Genomic DNA, 22790 nt, shown 5'->3' on the forward strand with positions numbered 1-22790 from the left:
CAAGTATGGCTGTCAGGTTACATAAACAAAGCGCTCTTATCTCAGTGAGAGGGCATTAACTGTTGGGAATGCTCCCCCCATCTCCCCAGAATAGCTTTACAAACACAGTGCTTTCCTCATTAACAGATAGACCCATGTAGCCTTTTTTAAAAATCATTTTATAACCATCAGTGTATAAATAAAAGAGATAGAAATTGACCTGGGAGTTTCATAAACAAGTTCTAAGCACCCAGGATTAATTTTGAGAAGAATGCCACAAGCCAAATAAGCACTTCTTTTCATCTCCTTTCACAGGCCTTCAAGAGGGAATTGAAAACTAAAGAACCTGTAATCATGAGTACTCTTGAGACTGTACGAATATTTCTGACAGAGCAGCCTTTGGAAGGACTAGAGAAACTCTACCAGGAGCCCAGAGGTAATTGAATGTGGAACTATAATAACATATTGATAGAAGGATCAGTGGTGACAGAGCAGCCCATCCATTCTTGCTGCCAGGGCCTGGATAGCTCTCATATTTTCTTGGTTAAATAGAATCAATTCAAATTAAGCATAGATGCTGAAAAAAAATAAGGACTCATAAACTACCACGCATAAATCTGTTTGCACATTCATAAATAAACATTAAAAGAGATTAGCAATCAGTTATTGGAACATTTAGAAAATAATAAACAAAGGGAGTTATCTGTGAGGAGGAATTCTATTGTTGCAAAGACTATAAGTTAATTTTCCATTTAAGAGCCTGCCTAAAGTAAATGAGAGCTTGTGCTATGCATCCTAACGTTTTTCTCCTCAATAGCTTAAGTGAATCTTAAATTATCGGATTGATATAAGGTAGAAACTCAGGAAGACATACTTTAGATGTTCTGGGCTGTATCAAAATTTATGCCAAAGTATAAAAAAGCCATTAATCAGTAGGTTAACCTCTTGTTAAACTGTACTCTTTCTTTCTTCCAGTATGACCTTTTTGACAATGTTAAAAAAAAAAAAAAAATGAATGTGGCCTAAAACCTTGTTGTATTGCCAATTTAGAGCTGCCTCCTGAGGAGCGAGCCCAGAATGTCACTAGGCTTCTACGAAAGCAGGCTGAGGAGGTCAATACTGAGTGGGAAAAATTGAACCTGCATTCCACTGACTGGCAGAGAAAAATAGATGAGACCCTCGAAAGACTCCAGGAACTTCAAGAGGCCACGGATGAGCTGGACCTCAAGCTGCGCCAAGCTGAGGTGATCAAGGGATCCTGGCAGCCAGTGGGCGATCTCCTCATCGACTCTCTCCAAGATCACCTCGAGAAAGTCAAGGTACCGTCTACTTCTTTGCTTCGGGGCTCTTTGAGAGACTCAAAAGAGCTTCTAATCTGAACTTGAGTGCAGTGTTACCTTCCCACAAAGTTAAAGCTAGAGCACTTAAGCAATAGAAATCAATCCATCTTTCACAAATTCAGTCTTCTTTCACATGGTATTTTCTCCAAGAGAAGACAGTGATCTAGTCATTTGTCTGTCTTCAGTTATATGAAATGAAATATTAAAAAAGTTACAGGGCAAGAAATCATTTTGACTTTGCTATTAAGTGATTGTACTAAAGTCTGATGTGTGTATGTGTGTGTGTGTGTGTGTGTGTATTGCTTGTGTTACTTAGTATCAGAATACAGAAAAATAAAACGCTTAATCAAGAGCCAGGAGTCTAGGTGTTGGCCCTTTTGCTAACTAAATTATATGACTTGGGTAAGTTATGGTATGGTGAAATAAGGTCGTTAATGTGTGGCCCTTCCCTTGGAAGGCAACATTTGTAATACAGTTTCAAGTTTCATCAGCCCACTGCAGAAGTATGGGAAAATCATTATATATTTGGAAGACTACTGTCTGTAAGACCAAAGTTAAATTCCCTTGTGGCACAAAGATGGCAAATGTATTCTACAGAAAAAAATACATATTTAGGACTATCATTTTGAAATCAGCAACTACTCATCTATTGTCAAAACCACAAAAGTCCTCCTAGATTAAAATTCAAAAGAAGTTAAATTCCCTCCTGCACTCAGCATGTTTGCCAGCATCCTCAGCATCCTCATTCTAGAAGTTGTCCTCTTCCTTGGCTTTCATGGAACTGTTCCATCCATGTTCTTCTTCCTATATTTTTCTAGATTCTTTACCTACCCACCCTTCAAATACTGTTGTGCCCAAGTTTCTAACCTTAGCCTAATTCTCTTTTGATTGTTTAAACCCTCCCTCTTTGAGATGGCATGGATGGTGATGTATCTACATCTCTAGTCCGCATCTCTCTTCTGATCTCTGAATCCATATGGCATCAGGATCACAAATGCAACTATTCTGAAACCAAGTTCATTTGTTCCTCTGTTTTTCCATGTCCCTACTTCTGTCCCCTCCTATCTGACATTTTTTCCCCCTGTTTCCTATTTCAGTTAATGAATCATCATCCAACAAATTTTCCAGGCTAGAAACTTTAGGTTCATCCTTAAAGCCTTCTACATTTTCACTGACAGCACATGATGGCTCACGTTACCTCAGAATAGCTCTTTTATCTTTTCTCTCCTCTTTTAACCAATGTCCTTTTTAATCCCCAGCATCTTTTAGTTAGATGATAACAGTATACATCTTTAAATCCCATTCACCCCTCCGTGTGCCTGGCATATCTTAGATACTGCATTTTAAATGTTTGGTGAATTAACGGATGGATGAATAGTTTCTTTACTATGTTCCTGCATTACCCAGCCTCTTCCAACTCTAATCCAAACTCCTTGCAGAAGAATGCTTGCCTAGAGAATGAAATCCAATGAATAAGGAGATTAAGTGGCTATTTTCTTCCTAGCCCTGGCTTACCTTCTCAGCCATAGCTCCCGTTCTCCAGACCATTTAATACACTCTCCCCATATGATATATATAGATATATATATAGATATATATATAGATATATATATAGATATATATATAGATATATATATAGATATATATATAGATATATATATAGAGAGAGGCATATTTGGGAAAAAGGGGTGATATGGGCAGAGTGTATTGAATGTGTGTGTGTAAAGTATATATGTGTGTGTGTATATATGTATGTATATGTATATACATACGTACATAGATAGATACATACATATATATACATCGATATATATACACACACACATATATATCTGCCTTTGCAAATGCTGTTCTCTCTGTCTGGATCCCCTTACATTGTCTACTTGGTGAATTCTCACTCAGCCCTCAAGGACCAGCCAAAATGTTACCTATCTTTGTTGTCTTTCCTGGGTGTCTACAACCCCCAACTCCCACCAAGCAGAAGAAACTGCTCACAGTTGGTGCTCTCATAGATCACCAAGCATGTTAAATTGTCACACTTAAATTTCACATATATTGTAGCAACTTGCTTATGCATTTTTTTTTCTGCCAGAGAAAGTGAGGTTGCTAAGAGCAAGGATCATGCTGTACATCTTTGGGCTGCTAGCCCAGGGCCAGCAACATGTGAGGAATCTCATTAAGTACCTTCATTTATTCACTCAACAGCTGTTTATCAGTCATTATATAATGTGCTGGACAGGTAATCATAAAAGAAACAGACTTGGTCATTGCCTTCATGAAGACTATGCTCTAATGTTGAATTGCATAGCTCTTCATTAAAATAGTAGGTAAAAAATTTAAAAAGAAAAGATTAAAAATTTGACTTTAATACTTCTAAAATCCCTTCTACCCCAACATTTTATGACCCCATGTCTAACATTTAAAGTAAGGGTTAGCTTTGCCGTCTTCTGGAAAACTAAGTGTTTTGAAATGTATTACCTAGTATTTTAAAAGCATTAAATGTTAATTTTATTCAAAAATATAGGGACTAATTTTTTGACAGTCTTCTCCAAAAATGAGAAATAAGTTAGGAAAATGTCCCAGTGGAACTAAATTAGTTAATATATCGATTAAATTGCTCAATATCTAGGCCATAGAGCAGACATAAGGGATTCATTTTTAGCCATACTTGTCACACAGGTGCATTTGTAAGATACTGAGTATGGATGGAGAAGAGAATGTGTACAGCATAATTTAATAATTAAAAATAACTAAAAGCATAACAGTTCAAGTATCAGCTGGCCTTCACCCAACCCTATTTGCGGCATTCCTTTTAGTTTCCCTGTCTTATCTGTTCTTGGTCTTAAGACAAACTTCATTTTCCATACCCTAATTGGTAAAACTGTCATTCTGATCCCAATAATAGCAAAACGTATAAATATTAAACATACCTTTCAAAAGCTTATATTTATAACCCAACACATCTATCTTTCTCAGACATATATACACTTAAGTTATGGTACTTATCTAAATTTTTATGTACTGGTAATAATAGATGTGATTGTTTTGGCTTTTGAATCAGTGTTGTATTTTATGCATGTTTCAAACTATGAATTACATGAATTCATATATATTTATCTCCCTTCAGTAGCTCTTCTTCAATTTTGCAATGGAAATAAATCATTTTTCTCCATTGCATCTTATTGACACTGGGTTTGAAACACTGAAGCTTTGGGGGTAGTAGTTTACAAGGAATGAGTTTTAATAACTAAAATTTATTTCAGAAAAAAGTAGAAGTGTACTTGAAACCACTGTTCCCATTTTTCCACTCAGCAGTTTAAGCCCTCAGAGGATTCATGCTGTAGGGAACTTGAAACTGATAACTAGGCAGCTAGCCAGAAGAACATTTTATATATCCATATCAGTTCATTTCCCTCACCCCTAGAGACTCTATCATAGTACCCCCCTCCGTTCTGATCTGATGTGTTAAATAACTTGTTATTCAAGTGACTAAGTAATATGTGTTTCTGTGAGATTTCGTGTTCTATAATTGTATCAGCAAATGTGGCTTTTGGATTTAAAGAATGGGTTAAACAACAATGACTAAGTCCCTGGCCTTTATGGAAATGGCGTTATTGCTAGCTGATCATCTTCAGGTGGTGAACATGGTAAATTAATAGATGGAAACACAATATTAATATTGACTATATTGCTCACTAAGAGAATCTCAGCCTTCCAAAGATAGCTTCCATAGGAAAAACCAGTAGAATAAAATTTAAGTTTTAAATGCTTCCTTACTTTTAAAATTCACGATTTATACTGCTTATCAAATATTTTAAGGGCGAGATCATGACTTTTCACTTTACTGAAAATAGCACCAGTGCTTATTTGACTAGACAAATATTCTACTTTCCTTGTAATGGAGAATAGGAATAACTCTTTGAATCACTAGGTGCTCCACATAGATCTGTAAGTGGAATATATAAAGGCTTCAATAAAGTAGAATAACTTTTAAACCTATAGTCTGGATACAAGATTTTTGTTCTTCAGGACAATCCCAATGTGAGAAAGTTTGTGGATTGTTCTTTTCTTTTCTTTTTTTTTTTTTTTTTTTTTTTTTTTTTTTTTTTTTTTTTTTTTTGAGAGTCTCGCTCTGTCACCAGGCTGGAGTGCAGTGGTAAGATCTCGGCTCACTGCAACCTCCGCCTCCTGGGTTCAAGGGATTCTCCTGCCTCAGCCTCCTGAGTAGCTGGGACTACAGGCACGCACCACCATGCCCAGCTGATTTTTGTATTTTTAGTAGAGACAGGGTTTCACCATGTTGGCCAGGATGTTCTCGATCTCTTGATCTCATGATCCGCCCACCTTGGCCTCCCAAAGTGCTGGGATTACAGGCATGAGCCCTCACTCCCGGCCAGATTGCTGTTTTTTAATGTTTTGTTTTTGTTCTAATAAACCATGGTTTCTCTTTTTTTAATTTTTCTTTTTTGAGACAATCTCGCTCTGTCACCCAGGCTGAAGTGCAGTGGCGCCATCTCAGCTCACTGCAGCCTCTGCCTCCTGGGTTCAAGCAATTCTCCGCCTCAGCCTCCCAAATAGCTGGGACTGCAGGTGCCCGCCACCGTGCCCAGCTTTTTTTTTTTTTGTATTTTTTAGTAGAGATGGGGTTTCACCACGTTGGCCAGGCTGGTCTCGAACTCCTGACCTCAGGTGATCCACTCACCTTGGCCTCCCAAAGTGCTGACTTACAGGCATAAGCCACTGTACCCAGCCTATAAACCATAGTTTCTCTATACCAAAAGTGGTATGTCATTCTTGAGCCAGGAATATTTAACTGTCCTTAGTTTACCTGTTAACTCTGAACACAGTTTTTCATGCACTGTAGGTAATTCTCCCAGGCTGCCATCTTGGAATATGCAAATCTGTCACATCTATGTAGTTATGCATTTTGCATTTTTGTCAAACTTTTAACTTACATTTCTTACTGTGAAAAGTCAGGGCAGGGATTCTATGAGCTTTTTCTTTAAAGTTCCTACAATGCAATGTTTTGATTAAACCTTTTTGGCGTTCAAATTGAGATTGATTTAATGATGTGTGTAGCAGGCCAGAAATTATGTTGAAGTGACAATGCTATCCTTATTTATCTTCAGCATTCACATCTAAAGTTTTAAGAAGAAAACTGGCAAATCCACCTTTTTAGGCTTACCATCCTCAGTCCCTGTGGCTTTGGGGTTTTTTTGTTTGTTTGTTTGTTTGTTTGTTTGTTTGTTTTGAGAAATTTGTCAAAGAAATGCTATCTTAGAATTTGACACTGAGGAAGCGAAGTGTATTTCCTCCAAATAGATAATGTGAAATGTGATATAATGTATTAGAATTTCATCCTCACTTTGCCAAGCAAGACACTTGCAACCATGTTCATGCAACTATCTTCCCTTATTGCTTTTCTCTTCTTAACCTTGGTTCTAAAGTTTTCTTCTTATTGTATTAATTTTGTTATGCTTCCCATTTATATGAGTCGAGTCAACCTTACTTGATTTCTTATATATGAGTTATATAAGGAAAACTTATCTTTTCCTGTAGAATTAGGGAATGAATGGGCAGAATCAACATGAACAGGGCAACCCTAAAAACCATTCAAAACATGTAAGCTCTCCCAACTCTGAATAAACTAATGATATCTTCATAATAAATAAGGTATACTGCCTATAGTAGGAAGAGGAAAATTTATTAATATTTTGTGCATTGTTAAAGAACTACAAATGAATTGCTGTGCGGAGGCTTTCATTGTTGTTGTTGTAAAAATGTTATGTGTATTAAGTAAACCTTTGATGCAGAAGAAAAAACAAAGAAAAAATATTTAATCTTTCATAAATCTGGGTGAAATATGAAGCTAATAATTCCTGTTACATGGGGTAACCAGGGTTTTATCTAGTTTACAAAGCATGCAATTGCAATGTTTAAAAGTGTATGATTTGGCCTTTAATATCTGAAAATATGTCTGTCAAAAGCCATATTATAGCGAGTGTCACTCCACACTTTATATTTTAATAGAATATTTGTGTACTTGTGATAAGAGATGTTAGTGGGTTTCTAAACGAGTACTGTATTAAGGATTTTATGCTATTGTAAAATTATGGATTATATGAATCCATATATATTGATTTACTTTCAGTAGCTTTTCAATAGAGTATCTAGGGTTTAATACAGCTTAGAAACTAAAATAGGAATTATTCATCTTTAAAATCCTGACCAAAGAGGTGGCTGACAAGATGGCTGAATAGGAACAGCTCCAGTCTGCAGCTCCCAATGAGATCAACACAGAAGGCGGGTGATTTCTGCATTTCCAAATGTGGTACCCGGTTCATCTCATTGGGACTGGTTAGACAGTGGGTGCAGCCCACGGAGGGTGCAGAAGCAGGGTGGGGCGTCACCTCACCCAGGAAGCACGAGGGGTCAGGGAATTCCCTTCCCTAGCCAAGGGAAGCCGTGAGGGACTGTGCTGTGAGGAATGGAGCATTCTGGCCCAGACACTATGCTTTTCCCACAGCCCTTGCACACGCAGACCAGGAGATTCCCTCAGGTGCCTACACCACCAGGGCCCTGGGTTTCAAGCACAAAATTGGGCGGCTGTTTGGGCAGACACCGAGATAGCTGCAGGAGTTTTTTTTCATACCCCCGTGGCACCTGGAACACCAGCGAGACAAAACCATTCACTCCCCTGGAAAGGGGGCTGAAGCCAGGGAGCCGAGTGGTCTAGCTCAGAGGATCCCACCTGCCATGGAGCCCAGCAAGCTAAGATCCACTGACTTGAAATTCTCGCTGCCAGCACAGCAGTTTGAAGTCAACCTGGGACACTCAAGCTTAGTGTGGGGAGGGGCACCTGCCATTACTGAAGCTTGAGTAGGCAGTTTTCCCCTCACAATGTAAACAAAGCCGCCAAGAAGTTCTAACTGGGTGGAGCCCACTGCAGCTTGGCAAGGCCACTGTAGCCAGATTGCCTCTCTAGATTCCTCCTCTCTGGGAAGGGCATCTCTGAAAGAAAAGCAGCAGCCCCAGTCAGGGGCTTGTAGATAAAACTCCCATCTCCATGGGACAGAGCACCTGGGGAAACGGGCAGCTGTGGGCGCAGCATCAGCAGACTTAAATGTTCCTGCCTGCCGTCTCTGAAGAGAGCAGCAGATCTCCCAGCACAGCACTTGAGCTCTGCTATGGGACAGACTGCCTTCTCAAGTGGGTCCCTGACCCCCGTGCCTCCTGACTGGGAGATGCCTCCCATCAGGGGTCAACAGATACCTCGTACATGAGAGCTCCAACTGGCGTCTGGTGGGTGCCCCTCTAGGACGAAGCTTCCAGAGAAAGGAACAGGCAGCAATCTTTGCTGTTCTGCAGCTTCTGCTGGTGATACTCAGGCAAACAGGGTCTGGAGTGGACCTCCAGCAGACCTGCAGCAGAGGGGCCTGACTGCTAGCATCAACATCAACAAAAAGGACGTCCACACAAAAACCCCATCTGAAGGTCACCAATAGCAAAGACCAAAGGTAGATAAATCCATGAAGATGAGGAGAAAACAGCACACAAAGGCTGAAAATTCCAAAAGCCAGAACGCCTCTTCTCCTCCAAAGGATCACAACTCCTCTCCAGCAAGGGTACAAAACTGGATGGAGAATGAGTTTGGCGAATTGACAGAAAAAAGCTTCAGAAGGTGGGTAATTACAAACTCTTACGAGCTAAAGAAGCATGTTCTAACCCAATGCAAGGAAGCTAAGAACCTTAAAAAAAAAAAGGTTAGAGGAATTGTGAACTAGAATAACCAGTTTAGAGAAAAACATAAATGACCTGAAGGAGCTGAGAAACACAGCACGAGAACTTCATAAAGCATACACAAGTATCAATAGCCGAATCGATCAAGCAAAAGAAAGGATGTTAGAGATTGAAGATCAACTTAATGAAATAAAGTGTGAAGAGAAGATTACTGAAAAAATAATGAAAAGGAACAAACAAAACCTTCAAGAAATATGGGACAATGTGAAAAGACCAAACCTACATTTGATTGGTGTACCTGAAAGTGATGGGGAGAATGGAACCAAGTTGAAAATACTCTTCAGGATATTATCCAGGAGAACTTCCCCAACCTAGCAAGACAGGCCAACATTCAAATTCAGGAAATATAGAGAACACCACAAAGATACTCTTCGAGAAGAGCAACCCCAAGACACATAATCGTCGGATTCACCAAGGTTGAAATGAAGGAAAAAATGTTAAGGGCAGCAAGAGAGAAAGGTCAGGCTACCCACAAAGGAAAGCCCATCAGACTAACAGCAGATCTCTTGGCAGAAACCTTACAAGCCAGAAGAGAGTGGGGGCCAATACTCAACATTCTTAAAAGAATTTTCAACCCAGAATTTCATATCCAGGCAAACTAAGCTTCATAAGCAAAGTAGAAATAAAATCCTTTACAGACAAGCAAATGCTGAGAGATTTTGTCACCACCAGGCCTGCCTTACAAGAGCTCCTGAAGGAAGCACTAAATATGGAAAGGAAAAACTGGTACCAGCCACTTTAAAAACATACCAAATTGTAAAGACCATCAACACTATGAAGAAACTGCATCAACTAATGAGCAAAATAACCAGCTAGCATCATAATGACAGAATCAAATTCACACATAACAATATTAACCTTAAATGTAAATGGGCTAAATACCCCAATTAAAAGACACTGACTGGCAAATTGGATAACGAGTCAAGACCCATCACTGTGCTGTATTCAGGAGACCCACCTCCTGTGCAGAGACACACATAGGCTCAAAATAAAGGGATGGATGAATATTTACCAAGCAAATGGAAAGCAAAAAGAAAAAAAAGAAGCAGGGGTTGCAATCCTAGTCTCAGACAAAACAGACTTTAAACCAACAAAGATAAAAAAAGAAAAAAACATGATATTACATAATGGTAAAGTGATCAATGCAACAAGAAGAGCTAACTATCCTAAATATATATGCAACCAGTATAGGAGCACCCAGATTCATAAAGCAAGTTCTCAGAGACCTACAAAGGGATACAGATGCCTATATAATAATGGTGGGAGACTTTAACACCCCACTGTCAATATTAGACAGATCAACAAAACAGAAAATTTACAAGGATATTCAGGACTTGAACTCAGCTCTGGACCAAGTGGACTTTAATAGACATCTACAGAACTCTCCACCCCAAATCAAAAGAATATACATTATTCTCAACACCACATCACACTTATTCTAAAATTGACCACATAATTGGAAGTAAAACACTCCTCAGCAAACGCAAAAACAAAAACAAAAACAAAAAAACGGAAATCATAACAAACAGTCTCTCAGACCACAGTACAATCAAATTAGAACTCAGGATTAAGAAACTCACTCAAAACTGCATGACTACATGGAAACTGAACAACCTGCTTCTGAATGACTGCTGGGTAAATAAGGAAATTAAGGCAGAAATAAATAAGTTCTTTCAAACCAATGAGAACAAACACACAACGTACCAGAATCTCTGGGACACAGCTAAAGCCGTATTTAGAGGGAAATTTATAGCACTAAAATCCCCGCAGGAGAAAGCAGGAAAGATCTAAAATTGGTACCTTAACATCACAATTAGAAGAAGTAGAGAAGCAAGAGCAAACAAATTCCAAAGCTAGCAGAAGAGAAGAAATAATTAAGATCAGAGTAGAACTGAAGGAAATAGAGACACGAAAAACCCTTCAAAAAAATCAATGAAGCCAGGAGCTGGTTTTTTGAATAGATTAACAAAATAGATAGACTAGCTAGCCTGACTAATAAAGAAGAAAAGAGAGAACAATCAAACAGACACAATAAAAAATGATAAAGGGGATATTACCTCTCATCCCACAGAAATACAAACTACCATCAGAGAATACTATAAATACCTCTATGCAAACAAACCAGAAAATCTAGAAGAAATTGATAAATTTCTGGGCACATACACCCTCCCAAGACTAAACCAGGAAGAAATAGAATCCCTGAATAGACCAATAATGAGTTCTGAAATTGAGGCAGTAATTAATAGTCTACCAACCAAAAAAAGCCCAGGACCAGATGGATTCACAGCTGAATTCTACCAGAGGTACAAAGAGGAGCTGGTACCATTCCTTCTGAAACTATTCTAAACAATAGAAAAAGAGGGACTCCTCCCTACCGCTTTTTATGAGACCAGCATCATCCTGATACCAAAACCTGGCAGAGACACAACAAACAAAGAAAATTTCAGGCCAATATCCCTGATGAACATCAGTGCGAAAATCCTCAATAAAAATACTGGCAAACTGAATCCAACAGCACATGAAAAAGCTTATCCAGCATGATCAAGTTGGCTTCATCCCTGGGATGCCAGGCTGGTTCAACATAGAGAAATCAATAAATGTAATCCATCACATAAACAGAACCAATGACAAAAACCACATAATTATCTCAATAGAAGCAGAAAAGGCCTTCAATAAAATTCAACACCCCTTCATGCTAAAAACTCTCAATAAATTAGGTACCGATGGAACGTATCTCAAAATAGTAAGAGCTACTTATGACAAACCCACAGCCATTATCATATTGAATGGGCAAAAGCTGGAAGCACTCCCTTTTAAAACCAGCACAAGGCCGGGTGTGGTGGCTCACGCCTGTGATCCCAGCACTTTGGGAGGCCAAGGCGGGTGGATCACAAGATCAGGAGATTGAGACGATGGTGAAACCCCATCTCTACTAAAAAAATACAAAAAATTGGCCAGGCACAGTGGCAGGCGCCTGTGGTCCCAGCTACTTGGGAGGCTGAGGCAGGAGAATGGCGTGAACCCAGGAGGTGGAGCTTGCAGTGAGCAGAGATTTCGCCACTGCACTGCAGCCTGGGCAACAGAGCGAGACTCTGTCTCAAAAAAAAAAAAAAGACACAAGACAAGGATGCCCTCTCTCACCACTCCTATTCAACATAATATTGGAAGTTTTGGCCAGGACAATCAGGCAAGGGAAGGAAATAAAGGGTATTCAAATAGGAAGAGAGGAAGTCAAATTGTCTCTGTTTGCAGATGACATGATTGTATATTTAGAAAACCCCATCGTCTCAACCCAAAATCTTTTTAAGCTGATAAGCAACTTCAGCAAAGTCTCAGGATACAAAATCAATGTGGAAAAATCACAAGCATTCCTATACACCAATAATAGACAGAGTGCCAAATTATGAGTGAACTCCCATTCACAATTGCTACAAAGAGAATAAAATACCCAGGACTACAACTTACAAGGAATGTGAAAGACCTCTTCAAAGAGAACTACAAACCACTGCTCAAGGAAAGGAGAGAGGACACCACAAGCAAATGGAAAAACATTCCATGCTCATGGATAGGAAGAATCAAAATCGTGAAAATGGCCCACTGCCCAAAGTAATTTATGGTCCCCATCAAGCTACCATTGACTTTCTTCACAGAATTAGAAAAAGCTACTTGAAATTTCATATGGAACCCAAAAAGAGCCCACATAGCCAAGACAATCCTAAGCAAAAGGAACAAAGCTGGAGGCATGATGCTACCTGACTTCAAACTATACTACAAGGCTACAGTAACTAAAACAGCATGGTACTCATACCAAAACAGATATATAATCAGCCTCAGAAATAACACCACACATCTACAACCATCTGATCTTTGACAAACCTGACAAAAACAAGCAATGGGGAAAGGATTCCCTATTCAGTAAATGGTGCTGGGTAAACAGGCTAGCCATATACAGAAAACTGAAACTGGACCACTTCCTTGCACCTTATACAAAAATTAACTCAAGATGGATTAAAGACTTAAACATAAAACCTAAAACCATAAAAACCCTAGAAGAAAACCAAGGCAATACCATTCAGGATATAGGCATGGGCAAAGACTTCATGACTAAAACACCAAAAGCAATGGCAACAAAAGCCAAAATTGACAAATGGAATTTAATTAAACTAAAGAGCTTCTGCACAGCAAAAGAAACTACCATCAGAGTGAACAGGCAACCTACAGAACAGAAGAAAATTTTTGCCATCTATTCATCTGACAAAGGGCTAATATCCAGAATCTACAAAGAACTTAAACAAATTTACAAGAAAAAAAAATAGCCTCATCAAAAAGTGGGCAAAGGATATGAACAGACACTTCTCAAAGTGAGACATTTATGTGGCCAACAAACATGAAAAAAAGCTCATCATCACTGGTCATTAGAGAAATGCAAATCAAAATATGACAGTTACAGTGGCGATCATTAAAAAGTCAGGAAACAACAGATGCTGGAGAGGATGTGGAGAAATAGGCACGCTTTTACACTGTTGGTGGGAGTGTAAATTAGTTCAACCATTGTGGAAGACAGTGTGGCGATTCCTCAAGGATCTAGAACCAGAAATACCATTTGATCCAGCAATCCCATTACTGGTTATGTACCCAAAGGATTATAAATCATTCTACTATAAATACACATGCACACGTATGTTTATTGCAGCACTGTTCACAATAGCAAAGACTTGGAACCAACCCAAATGCTCATCAGTGATAGACTGGATAAAGAAAACATGGCACAGATACACCATGGAATACTATGCAGCCATAAAAAAGATGAGTTCATGTCCTTTGCAGGGACATGGATGAAACTGGAAACCATCATTCTCAGCAAACTAACACAGGAACAGAAAACCAGACACCACAAGTTCTCACTCGTGAGTGGGAGTTGAACAATGCAAACACATGGACACAGGGAGGGGAACACCACATACAGGGGCCTGTTGAGGGGTGGGGGTTAGGGGAGGGATAGCATTAGGAGAAATACCTAATGTAGATGACAGGTTGATGGGTGCAGCAAACCACCATGGCACGTGTATACCTATATAACAAACCTGCATGTTCTGCACATGTATCCCAGAATTTAAAGTATAATAATAAAAAAAGTCCTGACCAAATGATTTATTCAATGTAAAATTAATTGTAAGTTAGTGTTGCCAGGAGAGCTTATTACTTAGTTACCGTGTATTCCCTCTCATCTCCTGCTTTGTTTATAAAGCTAAAAGCAAATTACTTAGGACAGCCATGTCAAATCACTTTCTTTTCCCAAAGCGTCTGAGTTTAGATAGTGCTGTGTGTGTTTTAAAAGCCCCTACCTCAACTTAGGCAAATAGAACCTTCGTTTACCACGCTATTCCCATCTCGCCTTTGAAACTTGAAAAGGCAGAGCGGAGTAATTGTTTCAGACATCTGCTTAGCATACTTTGAAGTGCATATAAGTTCTTTTTCAGTTTCATCTGAACCCCAGCTGTCTTCACCGAAGTCTATAATCAATCTGAATTAAGTTGTCCTACTTCTCCTAATAAGTCTCTTATTAAGTTCTGCATCAGCCTCTTAGGGAGACTTAAAAGCTAATTCATGTAGAATTGCCATTTTCTACTAATTCATTTGTCAGCTCTCCAAATTCCAACAAAAACAATTGCAAAGACTATTAATTTGGCTCTTCATAAACAACTTATGTAAGTGTAGTATACATTGGAACCAAACAAACGATTTAAAACAGTGGGTGGGAGGAAATGAGTTGATGGCAATCAAAACGCTTCCTTTTTTGACTGTTATGAAATGCCTTCCACATCGAAAGCATAAAGCTATTTATTTAATAAGGGAAACATCTTTCTGCTTTTACTTTCATAGATAAGATAGTGACTGAGTGAACTTTGCTTAAAGACAGGAAAAGGCTTTAGAACACTTGGAAAAAGAACATGTTCTTTTATTATTGAACTTATTTTAATTTGGACTTCTCTGTTATTTTGATGGACTGTGATAAAAGAAGGAGCTAGAATTGGTTACTATTGTTATTGGATTAAATCAGAGTTGTACAGTACTCTTCTGGTCATGGGATATTTAGGAGAACATGGGTAATCAAAATGTTCAGCTAATGAGTTCATCTGACATTGTTCTACTCAAGAAGTGTTTAATTAGATAATAAAAATTTCTCCAAAGAATACCATCCTTCCTACTATTTGAAAACAACCATATCAAAATCTGATCCTATAATATGCCAATCCTGTTTGCTGGGACTTACTCTAGAAGCTTTGTTTGTGGTTGGTAATAACTATAAACACTATTCCTCAAGAGCCTTAGGTAATAAAAGATTATTCAAAAAACTTAAGTAATATACTCTCAGTATTAAAGGATATACAAATGCATTCATTCATTAATTTATGATATGGTTAAAACCTATACCCAGAGAAGTCTGATCTCATTATAGAGTGTGAACATTTAATTTATTTCAAAAATAAAAATTATATTGAGAGCTGTATTAATGGCATCTTAGTTTTCCTGGGAATGTTATTATTTAGCACCAAGCTGAGGGAGCAGCAGTTTGTATTAGCTTGTGCATACATGTGCATGTCCCACATTAACTAGAAACGGCACTAAAATGTGAGTTATTTATTTAACTGAAATTCCATATTTCCTGAGAAAATGGAATCACACAGCCAATATATATTTTTAATTATTTTTTGGCATCTACCAAAGTTGTGACAAGAGTAAAGTTCACAATTCTGTTACTCTCCTACCATGCGTAAAACAGGAAATGCTTTAAGATCAAATAACCCAAGGAGTTCGCTTCTTCCTGTCATGCTTGACAATTACAATTTTCAAAATTTAACAGTTTGCATTGACACCAATATTATGCCTTATACAACCTGAAATTAACTAAGTTAAGCAATGGCATTGAATAATTGTTCTTGGTAAATCAGTTTTCTGGGTATTATGGGAACAGATGTGTCTGTGATACTAATGTAACTCTCTTGTTTTAATGGGGCCTAAGAAATAACTTTTTCATAATAAGATTTTTTCATGTTAAAATAATATTTTTAGTTATAATTTACACTTACTACAGCTTTTTCTATTTAAAAACGTCTTCCAAAAGCAATGATTCACAAACTTATTTACTTCAGTTATCTTAACAGCCAAGACGACATGGCCTGACATCTCCCACTTCCACTTACCTATCTCCCTTTTCCATGAGCATGAAATTTCTTTGACGGTTCTTGTTTTATTTTTTAAATCTCACATCAATTTTATGATATTTTCCATAATGCATTCATCATGTTTTAATATGAAGATGCTCTGTCTTCAAGTTCTGAAGTAAAGGAATCTTTCAGCACATTCACCTATGGACATGAAAGCGTCAGTTGAGAATCACAGTATGAAGGATTGCCCAGTTTGTGCAGGCTTTATCTTTTTCTGTCAACTTATTTCTTTTATGTACACAAACAAAAAGAGCAGGCCCTTGCTATTTCAAATTTATCTTTTGCAGTTTCATCTGATTATTGTGATCCAAAGTTCCATTACTAGTAGCTCTTAATTTTGAATATGTATTATTTGAAGCTTTTGTGCACACTTAACTGATGAGTTAAATGGCGTTTTAAGTCAGGTTCCATGAACGCAGACCCTGAGAACAGGAGTCTAGGTGCCTGTGATTTATAGAGGGTCTGCTCTCAGGAGAAGCCTGTATTGGAGTTAGGGAAGCATAATACAAGAGAAGAAAGAGCCCAGCGAGTATGCCATTTCAGGTGAAACCTCACATTGTGTCTGATCCAGAGAGAGAGCAAGCCCTGGAGCAGAAACCTCACTGTGGAGTTGTACTTTTTATTTTATTTTATTTTATTTTATTTTATTTTATTTTATTTTATTTTATTGAGATGGAGTTTCGCTCTTGTTGCGCAGGCTGGAGTACAATGGTGCGATCTCAGCTCACCGCAACCTTTACCTCCCAGGTTCAGGTAATTCTCCTGCCTCAGCCTCCTGAGTAGCTGGGATTACAGGCATGCACCACCACGCCTGGTTAATTTTTGTATTTTTAGTGGAAACGGTGTTTCACCGTGTTAGTCAGGCTGGTCTTGAATTCCTGACCTCAGGTGATCTGCCCGCCTCAGCCTCCCAAAGTGCTGGGATTACAGGTGTAAGCCTCCGCACCCGGCCAGAGTTGTGCCTTTATACCAGTCATTGTCTGTGCCACTGAAGTGCTGGCAAATATTTATCAACTAGCCCTGAGGTGGGATGGATCCTGGTGTGTATCAAAACCAGTTTTTCATGGTGTAAATACTCCCTCCACTGCTGATTTCCAGCTACCAACACAATGCCACTGAATATGGAATTGGGAGGAGATGCACACAATTGGCTCTTGGGCTCTGCTGCAGCACACCACTGGCTGTGGTCCACTCCTGGGATATGGGTTACCTCTTGGGCTAGGGGGCCCCCATAAGCAGAGGTCACATCTGGAGAAGGCAGGTAGCTTTAAGACATTAATAGTCAACCATCACAGCAGCTGACGGATGGATGCCCAGGTTAGGTGAAGTGTTCCTGCAACTAATAAGTAAACCTAGTAATCCACTCACTCTTCATATTCAACATGACTTTTTAAATGCTGTTTTGTTTTTGCATGTACAGTAATTCTTTATAAATAATGAGAATTTTGTTTATGGAAAATCCACCTACCCTCCACCCTACCATGAATGGCTTGATAGCTATTCATCAGAATTAGTGATGGAAGAGAAGAGTTAATGAATGAAAAAGTCTAAGAAATTGATCACTATTAGTAAGAAAATGGCCTCATAAGTGAGTTCGGCTTTATAGTTATGGAATCTGTAAATGTCTTGGCATTCGGGTTATCGAGACATGGTCATTGAGAATGTCAAGAATTTTCAGTGGTAATGGTTCTCACTTTAGCATACATCAGAATCACCTGGAGGGCTTTTAGAAACTCAGGTTGGTGAACCCCTTCCCCAGAGTTCCTGGTTCAAAATGTCTGGGGCAAGGCTAAGAATTCCCACTGGTTCCCAGGTGATCGTAATGCTGCTGGTTCAGAGATACATTCTGAGAACCAACATTCCACGGTAAAGCTACTGTAAAAAGACATATTTTGTGTAGTGTTAGCATATCTTCAATTACAAGTAATAAATACATCATTTATTATTTCTTTCATATTTATCAATATTCAGAATATTTAGTTTAAAAACAAATGCAGACACACGGCCTCCTGTTGGATTGATTAATAGTTTAGGTAGGGGAGCATTGTTTCGCTCAGGAACCTTGAAATGAATAATGACTTCTTTTCCAAATCTCACTTGTGGAAGGCTTTGACAGTTGTTTATTTCGTTTTTTTGATGTTGGTATTTTAATGACAACCAGTACAATTTTGGGGTTGCTTCAGATGACCAACAGCATAACTTGCCTTCCCAGTATTAATACTTTAACATTAAAAATATTTAGTCATTGCTGGCCATGGTGTCTCACGCCTGTAGCTTTTTATCCCAGCGCTTTGGGAGGCCAAGGTGGGCAGATTGCATGAGCTCAGGAGTTTAAGACCAGCCTGGACAACATAGTGAAACCTCATTTGGACAAAAAATACAAAAATTAACCAGGTGTGGTGGCATGTGCCTGTAGCCCCAGCTCCTCGAAAGGCTGGGGCAGGAGGACTGTTTGAACACAGGAGGTCGAGGCTGCAGTGTGCCCTGTTCACTCCACTGTACTCCAGGCTGGGTGACAAAGCAAGACCTTCTCTCAAACTATATATATATATTTAGTCACATAACTTTTCACTTTGTATAAATATTTTTTGCATTTACCAATGAAAACAATTACATTTTAAAATTCTTCTTATACTTTTCTACCAAACATACTGATGATGAAATAGTACTTTATAGAGTTTCTGAATCTAGGATATTAAAAATAGTTGGGATCAGTCAACACTTTTTAAGTAAAATCTACTCGCTAGATATGAATAGCTAATAGCTTCTCCAGGAGTGCCTACATTTTATAACTTACCTTGTCCACCCCTTGAGGCTCTGTGTTCGGGGGGGGGATATTTTTGTGTGTGGAAATAGAGATGAGGTAAAAGTGTGGGAGCACTGGGAGAAAGTAGAAAAGAGTCTTAACTGAAGTTGTTGAGGAAGGAGGATTTTTCCCAAAAATGGTGTAAAAAACAATGTATTAAATATCTGTGAAAAAGTTCATGGTTGTGATATAGGGTGAGTGGTATATGAAATGAGAATTATGGGATAAACTAATGGAAACAAATGTCTTAAAATTTGCTTTTAACGTTAAACAAGAAACATGAAACACAAACTTTTCCCTCATTCTGGAATCTGGGGGAGGAGAAGGATGAGAAAAAATGAAATTTTACATTAGAAGCAATTTGATTAATGTTCAATGTAAAATTGAAATAGCTATGGTAAAACCCACTCAAATCAAGTGTACATTAAATAATTGAGTTAACTGAATTAGGCAGAGTAAGGGCACATTGATTTTCAGTGTTGTTGAAAATTGGTCCACATATCATTGTTATGCTTTTTGTTTGTAAACCTCAATATTTATTAAGTTTCCACAGTGTGCTCAGCCCTGAAATGTCAAATTCTCTTAACCAGAATGAGGCTGGAGGATCTAACACTAAGATAAATTTCTATTTTCTTTTAAGGAATTGATTTTTATGGTGACATTTTTTTCTTCATAAAGTTAAGAGCCTGCCAGTCCTGTTTCGAAACATACTTATTTTTAGAAGTTTGGTTTTCCGGAATTATGCATCGTTATAGACTTAAATGACTCATTTAGAACTTCTCCCTATCAAATATTCACATTCTATCATCATGATCTTAACACGGCATAAGCAAGTTAGTGAACAGAGTGAAGTCAATTTATTGGCAATATATGCCAAAGTACAGGAATTAAGTAGAAACGAAAGTAAATGAAAGTCTTTGGCAATATATTGGTGTGCTTTTTAGAACCAATGACAGACTGCTGCTGAGTCTCCTTTTATTTACTTTTTTCCTACACTTAAAATATTGTAACCCATTTTGACATCTATCCATTGTAGTGAACCTAAAGCCTATTAGGTCTTATTAAATAATACCCATTTAACTGACCTGTGATTTAAGTTTCTTATCTGCCCCCAAGCAAGTAGGCCATATGCAACAGCATTTTACCTGCTTCACCTTCTACTTGCCAGTTGGTGTTTGGTCTTCACATATTTCTAGCAGGGATGGGGCTAAAGCAAAGGAGGGAATGGTCCATTGTTTTAGACCTTCACAAAATCAATATAGTAGAATCTCCACAAAGGTCATCCAATATCAGGGTGACTTTTGTGCATCCAATAAAGCATAAAGTTAAAAGAAATATAGGCTAAACAAATGAGCATAAATTCTGTTACTCCTTTGGCTTATGCTGTGAATAAAATACTACCTTTGGAACCATCTCAATTTTTTTTATATAAAGGTTGAAGGAAGACATTTGCAAAGTCGTTTCTGCTATAAAACTACCTAGGGTTTGGGGTTGATTGTTGTATGCAAGAGGGGTCTTGGTGAAATCTGACCCACTTTGAATCTAAAATTACTGAATTCTTAGTGGAAAGATTATTTTTAAAAGATTTTTAAACTCTTTTTTCTACTGAAATTGTATTCTCCTTTAGATAATCAATGCAGTATCACCCCCACAGATTTTGAGGGCACTAAATTTTGAAAAAGAAAAATGTTTATTACTATTAAATATATCTGTTAGTTGAATATCAATCACTTTTTCTAAAGGGTAGATTTGGCCAATGAGTGATTTTTTTTTTTTTTTTTTTTTTTTTTGGAAATCACATCTGAGAACATTGTTTAGACATCTTGACACTTAGACTCATTTGTGTAAGTAGTAATTTATTCATCATTTGCATGTACTTAACTGGACATTATCATGATAGCAGCTGTCATAACAGACTATTACAAGATATGAATTTAGATATTACCTTAAGATGTGATCAGAAAAATCAGAATAATATCTTGAAAATATCAATTTTATGGTGAGAAAAATGACAAACTGAATAAACTATTGACTCAAGAAGTTAGACCTTTCACATACTCATGTATTCACAGAGGTAAAAATAACAACTAATAATATATCCAGAGGGCCCGCATTGCTCAGAAGTGAATACATAAGACTTTCTTTTCAGCCTCAGAATATGATGAAAAGAAGATGAACCATTATTTTAAATATTTAGCAATATAATTTTTAAACAGGATGTTGCATAGATTTTAATGAAGAAAATTCATTTTATGTTCCTTTCATTTGACTTTAAGTAGTTGAATATCCTGCTTTTTTGTTTTGTTTGCAAGAAATAAAGCCATTTTAGAAAGACTAAAAACATTAATTACATTTAGGAACTACAATAATCTGAAAGTAAAATTGGATATTAAAGGACATTTTTGCAATCCTTTTAATCCTCTTCTGTGTATTATTTTTATCACAGCTCTTAAAAAATTTGTATTAATCTTTGATTCATTTCTGCTTTAGTATTTCTAAGTTAATAATATATAGAATGAAAAATCAAATCAGTAAAAATCCATTTTGTTTCAGTAGTGAGTGCCTTCCCCCTAGAACAAAACTAAATAAATGTGCTCCATATAAAGCAAACTAGGTACAGCATATTGCACGGGTAACTCGCAATCCTAGATTCCTCTATTAATCATCATTCAGACATGCAGAGGTAGCTTAATTTGGTTTAAATAAGTGAAAACAGAATCTCTTTGAGACTGCTATCTACAATATTATACTTTGTCCTGCATTTTCTTGGTCAAAAATTGTACTTTATAGCTAATATGCCTAAACTTCTCATCCATCTTTGTAACACCCCTAAAGTATGCATGTTACTGTCCCTTTTCTACGCAAGTGCAAAATATTTGTAAATGAACTTCGTTACAGTCTATTATTTGATGACTTCTTAGTTCATATCATTATTTAAGTAACTTTTCTTTAGTAGAAAAGCCCAAAAATTAGGGAGGAGATGGGGGAGAGAGAGAGAGAGAGATCATCTGTAATCTCAGCCCCAGCAACTATAATCCCAATCCCTGCAAGGGCCTCATTGGGCAAAGAAGAAAAAGGCACTGTTTTTTTGAAGCGATCCCTGGTCTTATGCCAAGCCTAACCAATTTGGTAATAGAGCCCAGGCTGGATTTCAGTTGAATTTTACTATTCCACTCTACATGATGGCCTTGGTTTGTAGTCTTCTAGTCTTTTCATATATAAATATTTTTAATGCTTTTATTCTGTGTTTTTAAAATGCCCTCGAAAACATGCACTAACTTGTACCACCACCAACAAGCAGAATATATTTTCCTTGAATAGGTTACTTCCTCTCTTTTTTCCCACTTACTCCATTTTTATTTTAAAAATCTCTGGTAGAGACCAAAAACTGAAATGTTATATTCTTGCCCAAAGAGTGAGAGATGCTTCAGAAATTAGCAAATGCTCCAATATAGATCAAGTGATAGATATAAATAATTCAGATATGGAATTTAAGGAAAATGAGCAGCTTTCTCTTATTTAGGAACTCAGTGTCAGGTTTCTGTAAGAACCTATGTTTATGAAGCAGTCTGAGAATAGCTATTGGTCTGAAGTATGAGTAATTAGTACAGAAGTGCCTAATTCTCTTGACTGCTT

General features: G+C 37.6%; 1 protein-coding gene across 13 annotated transcripts in view; it reads left to right on the plus strand.

The window, feature by feature from the left end:
• Positions 1-22790, plus strand: part of LOC105490348 (dystrophin) — a 2266916-nt gene that overhangs the window by 1897162 nt on the left and 346964 nt on the right. For all 13 annotated transcript variants that reach the window (XM_071089080.1, XM_071089088.1, XM_071089087.1 and 10 more), the window contains 2 exons: positions 295-415; positions 1030-1298. In XM_071089080.1, the coding sequence (XP_070945181.1) occupies positions 295-415; positions 1030-1298 (390 nt within the window). The remainder of the gene's footprint in view (positions 1-294; positions 416-1029; positions 1299-22790) is intronic.

The sequence above is a fragment of the Macaca nemestrina genome, chromosome X (assembly GCF_043159975.1).
Source record: "Macaca nemestrina isolate mMacNem1 chromosome X, mMacNem.hap1, whole genome shotgun sequence".
Classification (NCBI taxonomy): domain Eukaryota; kingdom Metazoa; phylum Chordata; class Mammalia; order Primates; family Cercopithecidae; genus Macaca; species Macaca nemestrina.